The 14,076-nt window shown below is 42.6% G+C and overlaps 1 protein-coding gene across 6 annotated transcripts in view; it reads right to left on the reverse strand.

Annotated features, from left to right (window-relative positions):
- Nucleotides 1-307: 307 nt before the first annotated feature.
- Nucleotides 308-14,076, reverse strand: part of CSNK1D (casein kinase 1 delta) — a 35,240-nt gene continuing 21,471 nt past the window's right edge. Inside the window, exons 9-10 of one of the 6 annotated variants that reach the window (XM_054978867.1) lie at nucleotides 7,693-7,757; nucleotides 308-1,513 (exon numbers count right to left, since the gene is read on the reverse strand). In XM_054978867.1, the coding sequence (XP_054834842.1) occupies nucleotides 7,725-7,757 (33 nt within the window). In that variant the 3' untranslated portion in view covers nucleotides 308-1,513; nucleotides 7,693-7,724. The other 5 variants (XM_054978866.1, XM_054978868.1, XM_054978865.1 and 2 more) reach the window with 5 other exon arrangements.

Below are 14,076 nucleotides of genomic sequence, written 5' to 3' on the forward strand. Positions count from 1 at the left end.
TTCAAGACCCCATTTCAAGTGCAATATCAGATGCAATACTCAGTTTCACTCCTGTCTAAAAAGAGAGAAAACAAATGCCTTCACCACAATTATGATCTGCACAGAATTGCTAAACACACAAGTGCATAAATATTGGCCTAGAGAAAGGAGCTCCTGTAGTTACAGGTCAAACGACAACCATGTCCATAAAAATAGATTTTTCAGAAATCCAAATAAAATGCCTTATTCTCAAATATACAGCTCCTACTACTGAACAATGTTTCACAGGTGGCAAAGCCAGAGGACATGTCAATACGGCCACGAGACAAAAATTATAAGTCCTTATGAATTTATTTACACAATTATTAAAGTACACAAATACAGTGGTAATACAAATGAGGTGTTCTGAGATATTGGTTACCAGTACACAGGTTTAGAGCGACGTTCTAACTATATTTTCAGTAGGCAATGGTGGGATTTAACTATAATGGAAGGGCAAGGACTGCCCACAACCAAGTACATGTCTCGAAATTTGCATTAGCCATCTTTCAGGTATAGTACAGCAATTTAAGGTTCCAGATATATAGAGACAAGAGGCTGCTTTTGTAAGTCTCTAACATTACATCATTTGACCACAAATATTTACAAAGAAAGCACACTGAAGTGTAGAACTGTACAAATGGAAGTGCACATGCCCAAAGAACCCACATTTACAGTAACCAAGTGATACAATTCAGCAAAATCCTCCATGGACCAACATTTAAAAACATTCCCACTGCATACCCCCAATCATAGGATGCATCAAATCAGACCCTGACCATACAAACAAGCACTTGGTTAATGTTCTAGAGCAGCTAAAGAAAAGTGACAAGAGAGTTCCTATTCAAAAATCCACAAAACTTAAAAAAGGAACCGGCAAAGCTTTAGAACAATAAAATGCTTGCAAATGAACAGATAAAGGAAACCATGGATTCGTATAAGCCACTAAGTTTCAAGGAGGCAAGAATCTCACATTTGTCGATTAAAAAGTAGTAACACAACACATCTATGTATTGCACTTTCTTTCCCAAGATGGGAGCGATGTTACTTAAGAGTGGTATTTGGTATGATTGACATGCCTTCTACTTTCCCAGATTACAGAGGGAGACAATATATTGCTCATGAAAACAAATATTCTTCCTTAGTTAGCTGGCACGCTTGTTGGCTAAGAAAAGCATTTTGGCCATTATTAAGTGTATCTTCAGCTGAAGGCCAGCTGTTCCAGACTTGCACATTTTAAAATATTAACTTCAACAGGCTTGAATGTTCTCAAGTCTTGGCATCTTGCAGCAGGAACATTTTGTTTATAGCTCCACCAAGCCTTGGCATAATGCAGCAGGCTGTAAGCACTTGGTGTTCTTTGCGTACTCAAGAGAAGCACACCTACTACAACGCCGCTCACACTGCAGCGGCGGCGTTCATATTTATTGGCATCTGTACCAAAAACCAAGCAGAAACAGTGGATCCTGTCACCAACATTTCACATGAAATCCTCCTGTGAATAAAGAACACATATTGTACATTCAACATTAAAACCTTCCCAAAACAGTTATTTTAGAGCTTTTGACTTTTGTTCTTCAGAGTCTACGAAGTGATCTTATCACCTTGACTGGGTCATCTTTCAAAATAACTCGTTTTCTTTCTTGGATAGTACTAGAGACGAATAAACATTTTTTTTTAAAAAAATTACTGTGCTGCATGGAGATTTGATTTTTTTAAAAAAACTGGAAGAACAAGACAGTCAAAAGCAAAATAAGAAATGTTTCTTTAAAAACACCCCCCCCCAACTGAAACCTTGAGAACACCCATACTCTTCCTCCTCTCAGAATGGGACCATACAAAAACAAAAGTGTAAAGTAAAATCAAACTGTTCTAGTCCATTTACACATTCCCTGCCTGACTTAAGTTTAGAAGAAGTTCAAGTCTTGTTTAAACTTCAGGATTGTTCACATTTCTACATAGGCTTCAGATCAGACAAAAGCGAGAGTGAATTCTTTACAGAGTTAAGCCAGTAATCTTAGCAAAATGAATACAAAACTTTCTTAAACCAAGTAAAAGATTTATAGTTACAGTAGAACAATAAAAAGGGGGTAAAGGCTGCCGCCTGTGGAGGGAAAACTGAAATGGCTATTAAATAACAGGCGGTTAATGCTGTAAACTGTCTCTTCCTTTTCTAGCCCTGTTGCTAGAGTTCACATAAGGTTATCAGGTTTCTGGCCAGAGCCTCTTGTAGTGGCAGCTGCTGGATTCTGTCCATGTTCCTGTGAGTATCTTTAGTAAGTGGCAAGGAGAGATCCAGTTGTAATATTTCTTCTGCTCTAGTTTGGGTAGTTTTGCTAGTAAAAGCCATTGGTAACATAGGAGATCAGCCATGCATTATCTGCCCCTCAATGGCAACGTTATTTCACCGATGCACAACAGACTGGAGAGCGCTGGTTGTCGCCAGAGCAGGAATCTATTGAAGCCAAGGAACAGGATATCAGTATCAGCCCATACTACTGAAACAGCAAAAAAATGGATCTGTTAAAGTCGTCTCAGCCTCTTCTTGCAAATACAACCAAGCAGACTTCCATTTCAGAAGGGTGAAATGAAAATGCGCAAATCTACATTCCAGCAGAATTGAGTGTTGCACCCACCTGTAGCACCCATGAAGTGAATGGCATTTTCCTTTTGCACTGAGGCTAAAGCAAGGAAGGCACCTCATGAGCAAGGAGAAATCGTTTACAGAACAAGAGAAAAAAGCACATGCTGGCAAAACGAAACCGACAGATGATTGTAGCTTAGCTCTTTGAATCAGTAATGAAATCCAAATCAAGGGTTAAGGTGATAAATGCAAGTGGTACCTAGGAGAGATTTGTCTTAACAGTGACACGGTACTGAATATATTCAACAATATTTTTACAACGCATATGCCAGTGTTAAGCAAGGCCCTGTGAACTCTGCAATCAAACTTGTTCCAAATTTGGCAGTGCAGGCTGTCAAGCCCTATTATGATACACAAAACAGCTCAGATTTGGTGGGCTCCAGATCTAGTTAGTATTGACAGCCCGAGTCTTAGTCTTGCTTGACAGTTTAAAGTTCGAACATTTCCCAAATAGTTTTGCCTGCCTCTGTTATAAGACATCTCCAGGGTACGGCCCGACACATATTTTCTACTAATCTATTAGGGATTCACATTTGGATATTTCCAGTCCAAATATATATCCAAAAAATACCTTACCAGCACTTTTGGGGTATAGTAGAGGTATCCAGAGAGATATTTGAGATTATTAAAATGCCAGTAATTAGGTTCTGAATATTTCCAGAAATATCCAGGTCTAGCATTTTAAGGCTACCAGACTGGGTTTTCTTCGATTTCACAGGACTCCCGGACAACAAGAGGAAGGGGGGAAAGGAAGCAGCTCTCCTAGGCAATGGGATTAGATGTTAAGGGAGCGCTAGAACTCTCGGTCGAATCATTCTGGCATGAGACTGGTTCTGTAGGACTTGTTACATGGCCCTAGTTTCTGCTTACTTTCTTTGGTTTGACATTGGTTCTGTTGGGCTTGCAACAGCGTCCTTTGCTTAAACTGATTTAGATTCTCTGGTCTGACATCAGTTGTGTTGGGCTTGCCTCATTGGTCTGTGGTTCTGTTGGGATTCTATTTGACATTGGGTCTGTTTGCATTTTTAGGCTTTTAGCCAGTGGTTGCTCTTGTGCATTTGGCTACTGGCTTCTTTGCCCTGATTTATAATTAATGAATTCATCATTTTAAAAAATCCCAAATCTGAATTCCAAAACGGTATCAGGGACCAGAATAATCCTGAATACAGAGATGGATACCCTTCCCAAAATACAAAACAATTCTGATTCCACCCCCCCACCCCCCAAAGTGAACATTACTCTTAGATATCCCCCAATTTCTGTGGAGGTCCTTCCAGACTTTACATTTAATATGGAAACCACGGCTTATTTTATTTCCTATACATTGTACTGAAATTTGCTCCCATACTTCCCTTAACAAGGATGAATGCACTGTAGGGGGGCACTTCTCGGCTCCTATAAGTATATGCCTAATGGGACACTGCAAAAGACAGGCTTCATATCCACAAGTGCCAATTTCGGGATTAGTGGAAAGGACACATTTTGAAGGATTAGGGGGCAGTCTGCACCGACCCAGGGAGTGGGAATTGCACGGTGTTCAACCCCTACTAAATTAGTCCCGATTCCAATGAGGCAGCAATCCTTCAATCAACACAATGCTAGTCAAGACTCTATAGTGTTTGATCTATAAAACATTCTGCTCAGTTTTTCTTCTTGAAGCACTAGGACACTTTTTGGATGCACAGTTCATAGGAGCCCAAGTGGAACTAAAGTAGCAACGAAGTTTTCACATGCAACAAGAGGTCAACAGTTACAGACAAGGGCCTCAACAGCGGACATGATCCTGCAGTTGTGCTCTCAAGGTTGCCACGGGCTTCAAACAGGATTTTAAGACCAGCAAAAGTGATTCAACACGACTGGATGGAATTTATAGCCGACACTGATCGCTCAACCTAGTTATTCAAATATTAATCTCGCATGTTCTTCCACAATTTCAATGTTATGCCCGTGAAAATGACGAAAGATAATGACAGTGGGGAAGAGACATATGGGAGAAACCAGCGAAAGGCCAGCTGGCTAAATGACTGTGCCTGGCAAACGACCATCTGCATACAGTGAAATCTTGTCCTTCCCAGTAATCACCACAGCACAGCCTCCAGCGCAGGTTATCCACCTTAATTACGAAGCAAAGGATCACAAGAAAGATGTACTCTCATCTGAGCAGAGAAGTGTTTTCAGGAAGCATCTGTCTACCACATCCCAGGAACCCTGGGTATAAGGTGGTTTGGAAGACAAATTTTCCCAACTCAGCTGTAAAACAAACAGCTAGATTATCCAGATGATCTGGCCCATGTGGATAATCAGTTTGTTAATGTAATTAACAAAGCAAAGGGCTGTTGAGCCAGACAAACACAAAAGCGGCAGGGAGAGGAGAAACAAGAGCATTTCTACGCCAAAAGGAGAGATTAGTGTCATATGGAGACTTGGGGTCGAGCAGGGAGGAAGAAAGGCAAGAATACTTGGCAACAGAATCCAATGAACTTCTAACTGAACAAAGGCAGAGAAACAGCTTCTAAAAATATTTCCGATTGACAGCAAGCAACAATTAGCCCACACACACTTCATACTACTCTAGTAAAGCCCTAGCTTCTATCAAGACCAAAAAAAAAAATAAATAAAAACCACCCCTCTACATGTAAAAACTGCTGCCACCACAGGCAGACGATCATTCTTCATTTTCTACCAACACAGGCATTTAAGAGTCTCCTGTAAAGAGTCCAGAGGCACTGCTTCCAGCTTCATTATCTGTTTGAAAATGTTTTTTTAATCTTTGGCTGCTTGTGGGAAAGGGAAGAGAATAAAGGCTGAATTAATTTTCTAATCTACTCATATTAGAAGGTAGTTGTAATTAAACTATTCAGCAATGATGATGACCAGGGCTTATTTTCAGCTGGAATGCGGTGGAATAGAGTTTCGGAACCTCTTGAAAATGGTCACATGGCTGGTGGCCCCACCCCCTGATCTCCAGACAGAGGGGAGTTTAGACTGCCCTCCACCCCACTCCAGCTGAAGTGGCGCGGAGGGCAGTCTAAACTCCCCTCTGCCTGGAGATCAGGGGGCCGGGCCACCAGCCATGTGACCATTTTCGCTTAGGGTGATTTAAACTTTTAAAAACTACCCCCTTGTTCCAGCTGACCCAAAGTGACGTAATTGGCCCGGGGAGCATGCGTGCACTTTGTGCGCACATGTGGTACCACGGGCACCACCTCCCGCCAAGAGTTGCCCACTGTGCTGGCAACCCACTGAGTTCCACCACCTCTTTTCCCAGAAAGAAAGCCCTGATGATGACCATAGTGTCACAGTATTTTACACGGCTTACCCATAGAGAAGAGTCTTATTACATTACTCCGTAATATTATTTCTAGATTTATAACCTTGAGTGTGGCTGATCTTATTGCATAAGATATACTGATTCTACATGTAATAGCACTAATTTTGATTACAACCTAAATACTTAAGAGGCATGTTAATGTTCAGATTCTGCGGACTGCAATCATATAAAACACTCCATGCTCTGTTATTATGGGTGCTGTAATTAACTGTACAGTAAAGTTGCTTAGAAGACGCAGATCATATGCAAGATACATCAGCACCTTATTAAATGTGCTGTGACTTCTAATTGTTAGCAACCTGAGGGCTGCAAACATGTAGTGATCTTGCAGCAAAGTAACAGAGCTTCAGGCCCACTTTGGGTAGATGTTTTCCCTCCACTGGCTGCTTAAGCTGTGCACTCTTGACAAAGCAGCCTTGCCCCTAGGCAAGTTTACTTGTCATCTCATATGGAGATGACCTCTGTGCAAGAAAAATGGCAGAGAGAGTACTCCACCCTCCAGCCCATTATTTCATCACTACAATGTTTATTTATTTATTATTATTTATTTATTCAATTTATATACCGCCCATCCCCAGGGGCTCTGGGCGGTGAACAGTTAAAATCGATAAAAACAAAAACTAAAATCAATATACAAATAATAAAACAAATTAACAAGGTGCAGTGGTGGGGAGAACCTTCCCCACCCCAAAGGTGGGAGGCCGACATGGCACCGCCCCCTTCAATCACCAAACGCCTGGCGGAACAGCTCTGTCTTACAGGCCCGGCGGAACGATAATATGTCCCGCTGGGCCCGGGTTTCCATTGACAGAGCGTTCCACCAGGCTGGGGCCAGGACTGAAAAAGCCCTGGCCCTGGTTGAAGCCAGGCGGGCTTCCTTAGGGCCGGGGACCACAAGTAAATATTTATTCGCTGATCGGAGCGATCTCCGGGGAACGTACAGGGAGAGGCGGTCCCGAAGATATGCCGGTCCCAACCCACTCAGGGCTTTAAAGGTAAGAACCAACACTTTGAACCTGATTCGGAATTCAACTGGAAGCCAGTGCAGCTGGCGCAGGACAGGTGTGATGTGTGACTGGTAAGGTATACCAGTCAGGACCCGTGCCGCCGCATTCTGGACCAGTTGTAGTTTCCGGATCAGGCCCAGGGGTAGCCCAGCGTAGAGTGAGTTACAGTAATCTAGCCTGGAGGTGACCGTTGCATGGATCACTGTAGCCAGGTCCTGGGGCGTCAGGTAGGGGGCAAGTTGCCTGATCTGACGAAGATGGAAAAATGCAGACTTGGCAACCGCCGTGACCTGGGCCTCCATCGATAGGGAGGCATCCAGGAACACACCCAGACTCTTTACCACTGGCAAAGTTGCCAGTGGTGTCCCATCCAGGGCAGGGAGCTGGATCCCAACATCTGGCAGCCCCCGTCCCAGCTGCAGGACCTCCGTCTTCACTGGGTTCAATTTCCCCCACCTGTTACCGTATGCTCTGTTAGTAAGTTTCTCTTACTAACGCACTAATTGAACAGTTGTGAACGAAATACTAAAAATGTTCCAAAAATACTTGTAATTCATTTTACCCGCCTAACGCTACTTCACGTGTAGGGCAAAAGGAAATAAAGTGCAAAACTAACATAAAAAGCCACCCAATTTGATATCCCCACATCCAAACCCACCCACCAAATTGGTGTCTAGCGAGAAGGGACTCACCCAGCGCTGCTTTCCAACGAGGAGACGAGCAGCTACTTGCCGTGGTGTTCGAAGGGAATGCTATTCTGAGGTGGGGGAAAAGACAGCCATTTGTAACAATTCCACGGGCCAATATACAATTTCAAACTAAATTTTTGACTGAAGCTGCACTTGTGAAAGGTGTATTTCAGCTGCCTCAAAGATGCTGTTTCTTCGTGGATTAGAAATCCCTACAAAGTTGACAACCTCCTGTCTTGAAGGAATGTGTTTAATGGCTGATGTAGAAAGAAAGACTGCTTCAGCAGCAGGTGGTGAAGCACCGTATTTTGGAAGTGATGATCTTTGTTCTGGTACTTCTCAGCTCCAAAGGATCAGCATCACTTTGACTGTTTATTGCCAACACTGGCCACTGATTCAAAAAAACATTTTCTTACGTCATAGCAGCAACCTTGGCAGAGCATTTTAAGATCTCTAACTGAAGACAGCACTCATCTCTCACTACTAGCATTAAGTGGCATGCAGCCCCAACCTGCGGCGCTCTGGTCATGATTCACAAATAGCCCCAGAAACACAAGCCTGAAAATCAAATGCTTTACTAAAGTGAGAGCCACTATGCTGACTATCCACACACAACCTAGGACACCTTGCAACGTTCGCTACTTGGTATTTAGAAGGGTCGCCTATTCCCCATGAAACTGATTAGTCGTTGAAGGATATATGAATGTTAACAAGTGCCAAGTTTTCTTCACCCAATCCTGTTTGCAATTCCCGGATCCAAAAGTCTGTTCTCTCAGGAGTCCTCAATTCCTTCTTTTATGCACACAGTTGCAGAAAACACATGTACTCGCACAACTTTCTTGCAACAAGAGGTGGCGTTTAGCAAGGCCAAACTAACTACCCTCTTCTATCAGGTCACACACCAGCCGATCACATTTCTAGAGCCGTATCAGGGAAAAAAAACTGCACTTAATGCCTTAACCCCTCCCACTCCAAAACCAGGAAAAGCAATAATTTTGCTCCCAAAGCAAACAAGTTAAAAGGCTCAGTTTCTGATTGTTGGGTAAATAAAGCAATGCTTGCCATAGAAAGGGAAGGACAGGCCAGCACTTCCTCCTGCCTTCCCCCCAAAGGTTTTCAGTTTGGACACAAAATTCTACAGAATTAGTGAGTCTCTATGCTATACAGATGACACAAGTCTGTGTGCATACATACAAATCTAGTGCACTACTATTGTGCTTCAATCAATTCCCGTCAACGATTCCCACTCCTGCCCCCACCTATGATGCCTCTTATGTGAACTGAAAAACTACACATCAAGAATCCTAACAGAATGAGACTCCCAAAACATCTGCTTGAGAAAATCTTGGTTGTGAAATTTATATATATATAAAAAAAGGAAGATCACAGCAATCCTTAATCATCAAAGGTGCATCATTTAAGTGGGCTTACTTTCACACACAAAAAGTAAAACCGTAATAAATGAATACATTCACACTAAATATAGCAGCACTGAGTCCACTCAATGGACTCGCACTAGTTTAAATGATTAAGAGTAAATATGAGTAACTTCACACAGCATTGCCAGGAATAAATCTTCTACGAGCCACAGGGCATCATTCTCCCATCCCACAAGCACGATACTACGTGGTTCGCAATGTGCACACAGGTACTTTTGCATGATTGATTTCCGATGGTTTCACCACTGAAAGACTCAAGCTGCATGCGCACATACAAAGCAGTATGTCACTTGTTTGGTGTGCCCCACTCATTGTATGGCTAGCTACTAGTCCTTGGTCAGTGTGTCTAAACTTCATGGCCTGGTTCTCATTAAAATGATAAGCCTGTGAGTGGACTTCAACACTTCTGAGGCAAACGGTGGATCATACAGTTGAATGCTCTATTAAAAAAAAGTCCCTCTAGATAGAAAACTAGCTTATCAGAGAGAAAGATTGCCCCCAATGTGCCAGTGTTTTATGTAGAAGGATGTTTTCAGTCATATGAGCCTCTGTCTGCACTCAGAAGTGTTGTAGCCCAGTCACAGGTTTATCACCTCAGCAGAAGCGAAGCCTTTATCGCATCCTCAGGCCCAAGTCACTTGACAGTTGGGGGCTGTGTAATTCTATGCAGGGTTTTGCCAAGGTGTCTGAGCCACCACAAGGCATTCAGACTTCTTTCACTTCTAGAATTGCCTTGTGTATTCATTTGTTTGCTTTCCTGACACAGTGCGGCCTATTCCTAACTACTCCTTCAGCTGATCGTGTTCTGTGCCTGCTTCTGACCAACTAAAAAGCCTTTTTAATCCAAAAACCTTTGGTATGATTCCAAAACCGGCAAGGCTGTTGACTGTGATTCTGGTTTGCCCCCCAAGTTTCATTCTACTCACCTCCCTCCTACTTAACGGAGCCCTGAAATGCACTGAATTCTGTATAAATAGCAGCAATGCCCCTTGGTGGTGCAGCATATGAACCATTACACGATCAATATATAAAGGCAGCCTTGTTTTACTTCATCCACAGTCACCTGTGGAAGGAAAATTTTTCACAAAGGCCAAAAACAAGAATCTGGCCAAGATGATGGACCTGCAAGGTCAGCGGTTTATTTAGTACTGAACAGTAGAATTCAACATTTAAGGAGCAAAATGTCTCTTTAAAATCCACTTCTCTGCTCTTTATTAACTCTTCTGTCTTCATCTTCTGCCTTTTGCTTTGCACTTCTTTCTTTGCAGCAACTTCATATTCTCCGCTCCCCGAAGGCTCCACTCACACCCCATCCCCTGGTGCACCAAGGAAATAGTTAATGTTGGCCATAAAGTATCATTACAGGGACTTAATGCTGACAGAACAAATATTAACAGGGGACTTAGGGGAAGAATTTGCATCATTTAACCATGTATGAAGTGCTCTAGAACTCTGGCTGGGGCCTCTGTGCTCGGGTTATTGATATAAGAAAATATCATTAACAAAACAGGCTAACAATTTCTATCAAAAGAAGCTGGAAAGCTGACCAGCAAAAACATGCAGCATGTAGACTGCATTTGGCCCACAATGAGAGCGGGGACCTCCCGGACAATGAATTCAAATCTGAAGAAAACTTTTACAGTGGTATCAAGGGTTTTCCCTTTTGCAGAGTTGGTCCAAAAATACTAGTGGAGCAAAGCAGTAGGACTCTTTCCACGTACACAAAAATTTGCAGAAAAAAGAAGAGAATTTGTAAAACCTAATTGTCAAGGACAGGCCAACCCACTCCCCCCCCACACCTGTTCCAACTTTTACACCTCTTTTTCTTCCTCCCTAGTTCCCACGGTGCCCTGACCTGGATAGTCCAGGCAAGCCCAGTCTCGGCAGACTCTGGAAGCTAAGCAGGGTCGGCCTTGGTTAGTAACTGGACAGGAGTCCTCCAACGAAGACCAGGGTTGCGGAGGCAGGCAACGGCAAACCACCTCTGTAAGTCTCTTGTCATAAAAACCCTACCAGGGGTTGCCATAAGTCAGCTATGACTTGAGGGCACTCTCCACCACTGCCACCAGTTCTCATGGTACAGCACTGTGCTATGCACGTCGCCACTGGGAAATACAACACTACATTATGGTAACTGCCAGTCTCTTGCTACTAAATCCAGACAACAAAAGAAATGCAGGCACACAGAGAATTACCAACCCTTTGAGAACAGATCAGAAAACCACAAACACAACTGTGCTGTGTTCCCCTAGCGTGGGATGCACAGAAGAACGCTATGCTGGCAAAGTGAGCGTAGGTTGATGCTATATGCTACTTGGCTGCTTGCCACAGAGTAACTAACAGCTTCTCGCCCCAGCTGTGTGACAAATTTCAAAGGTGCGGTTAGTTTCCTGGAAACTTTTGTGCATATATGAGGAATACTGTTCTCTGGAACACGACCTTTTTCATCAAAGGGTGTCAAAGTCTGACCATTATCTTTGAACAAAAACACCAGCCACATAGAAAAGCTGTTATTTAATAAACTGCACTTTCTGTCTGTAATTACTTGCATCACGTTTTGCCCACTGCTCATGCAAATTTCACATCAGCTTTTGACATAGCCGTTTAGCAAAAGAGTGGCGACTTTGCTTTATCTTTCTCCCAAGCATACAACACAAAATCCTTCCTCATATATAGAAATACCCTAGAAAAATCCCGGCCTAAGGTCTAAACAACACTGGCTGGAAGTTTAGTGCCTTCTTAAATGGAACGCTTGGTAGCTATTCAATACAGCACAGCTTGCTGAGCTTCAAATGCCCCCATACAAAGGAAAGCAAGTCATTAGATTCCAGAGTCTAAAAGTGCTTTATTTCAGGTAATTTAAGTGGTTAAAATACGCACTTTCTTCCTCTTCCTTCAAGGTCTGCAGGAACCTGGCTTTACAACAAGGAAGGATAACAGAGAATCTCAAGCTCAGCAAGCTTCTGTACATGCCCACAATACATTCTCATTCAAACCTTAAGCAGAAACTTCTTTCCCTGCCCCGTCCTGCATACCTGTTCAGAATGTCACGTATGAGGTCAAGCCGTATCATCTTAGCAAGTTAAAAATGGTTTACAGGATTTCCCCTCATTTTCTGGTGTGGTTGTCACCTCGTGAGTTGGGCATTAACAATGAGTATGTTCAGAAACATATTCGACAGCCAACCTTTACCTGCACGTGAAGCGAGCAAAAGGCTGCAAAGAAAGCAAGGGGTACAGAAGGAACGTATTCCTGTTGATCGTAATATGCAGAATTAGGGTTACCTTAAAACCCTCTTTGAAAACCTGACTATTTCATTCTGCAGATTCTTTTGTTGCGATCCTGCCGAAAATTTCTGCTAATGGAAGGATTTCTATCAGGAGAGTGTGACTTCGCTGCTTTTGCAGACTCAAATACCGTGCCCATGAAATACGGTTTCCGGGGGGGGGGGATAGGGAACCCCCAGGAACAGCATGAAGGTCGAGTCTGAGGTTAGGGAATCAGTCAAAATCTTCCCTCCTCCTGCTTGTGGAAAAACTCTGCAGGATTCAATCCAGTACATTATAGTAATATTTTTGCGTGCTAGTGCAGATATTCATGTTGGATCACAATCTGCATTTCCACAGAGCTGCAATCTTCATATTCCACATTCTTCTAATTAGGGCTGTTGTCTGCTCAACAGATTTTTGTCGTTTGCATCAGTGACTATTAGAATTTTGGAGTCTTGGTTCAAATACTCTGATGCTTCAGGTTACGTATCTTCAAGCACGGTCATGAACGGAAACTTTAAAATGTGGCATTAGCAAGAAAGCTTTATTAGTTTTGGCTAAGAAGCAGATTTAATATAGAATGGTCTCAATTTTTAACTTCTTTAATACTATACTTACGAAACTTTTATCACAATGAAGCTGAAAACAAACTTGGAGGGAAAGAGTGATTTGTTACCCAGCAGAAAATTTCCTATTAGTAAAAATCTACAAATGAACTCCTGAATTATGAATCTGCCAATTCTTCTTCCTTACTCAGCTCACTGTCTAGCATTCTTCATTCACTGACACAAGAAGTGTGGTGGTCTAAGCATTCCACATGTCTGCAGCAGCCATGTTTCTGTACCGTTCAACCACAGACTAACTCACTGATGTTTCTTCTAAACTACCAGTTCCTTGACACAGTTCTGATTCCTTTCTGAAATACAGGCATCTCCGTCTCTCTCATACATGTACCTCATTACACCCTGGCATCAAACTCTAAACAGTAGCTCAGTTATTGCTTCTAAATTCACAAATCTTGCTCTGGCTGCTATTCTGGACAGGGAAGAACAACACAGAGCCCAGAGAGGACCCGTTTTTCCTTCTTCAAGTCAAGACTACATGTGATGAATACCTTATTGGTGGCGCCTGCATTGAATGACAGATTTGGATTCATGCCACAAACACTCTTAGAGAACGGGGGATAGATCAGGTACAAAACTCGAAAGACCCATAGCTGTCTGTTAGTAGTTTTCTTCAGATCATGAGTTTCCAAAGGGGGGGGGGGGAGGGGAAGAGAAAGCAACAAAAATGTAACAATACTGAGTCAACTCTCATCCTGCTTCGCAACTGTACAACAATGCATCCTATCAAACACTCTCACCTGCGTACAATCAGCATTCATATTACAGTCTCTTTTGTGACTTACGCAGTAATTCAACTCCAGTACTTTAAGCATTAGACATACTTTACAAAAATAGTGCATACTGCATAGGAAAAGTTATGATTGCAATTAGCATGTTTAGAGGTCAAAAGTGACTGTCCCAAAGTTAAGATGCCAGTTCACTGCACAGGATGCAGATTCATTCACTAATCTAGCTCAGTTTCATATTTTTAACAATGATGCAGGCCCAAAGCTAGTCTGGAAACCATTTTTTACTTCTTAAACTTATGCAGACGATTCTAAAAGTGCTAGAAGA

This window comes from Eublepharis macularius, chromosome 4 (genome assembly GCF_028583425.1).
Source record: "Eublepharis macularius isolate TG4126 chromosome 4, MPM_Emac_v1.0, whole genome shotgun sequence".
In the NCBI taxonomy this organism is placed as follows: Eukaryota; Metazoa; Chordata; class Lepidosauria; order Squamata; family Eublepharidae; genus Eublepharis; species Eublepharis macularius.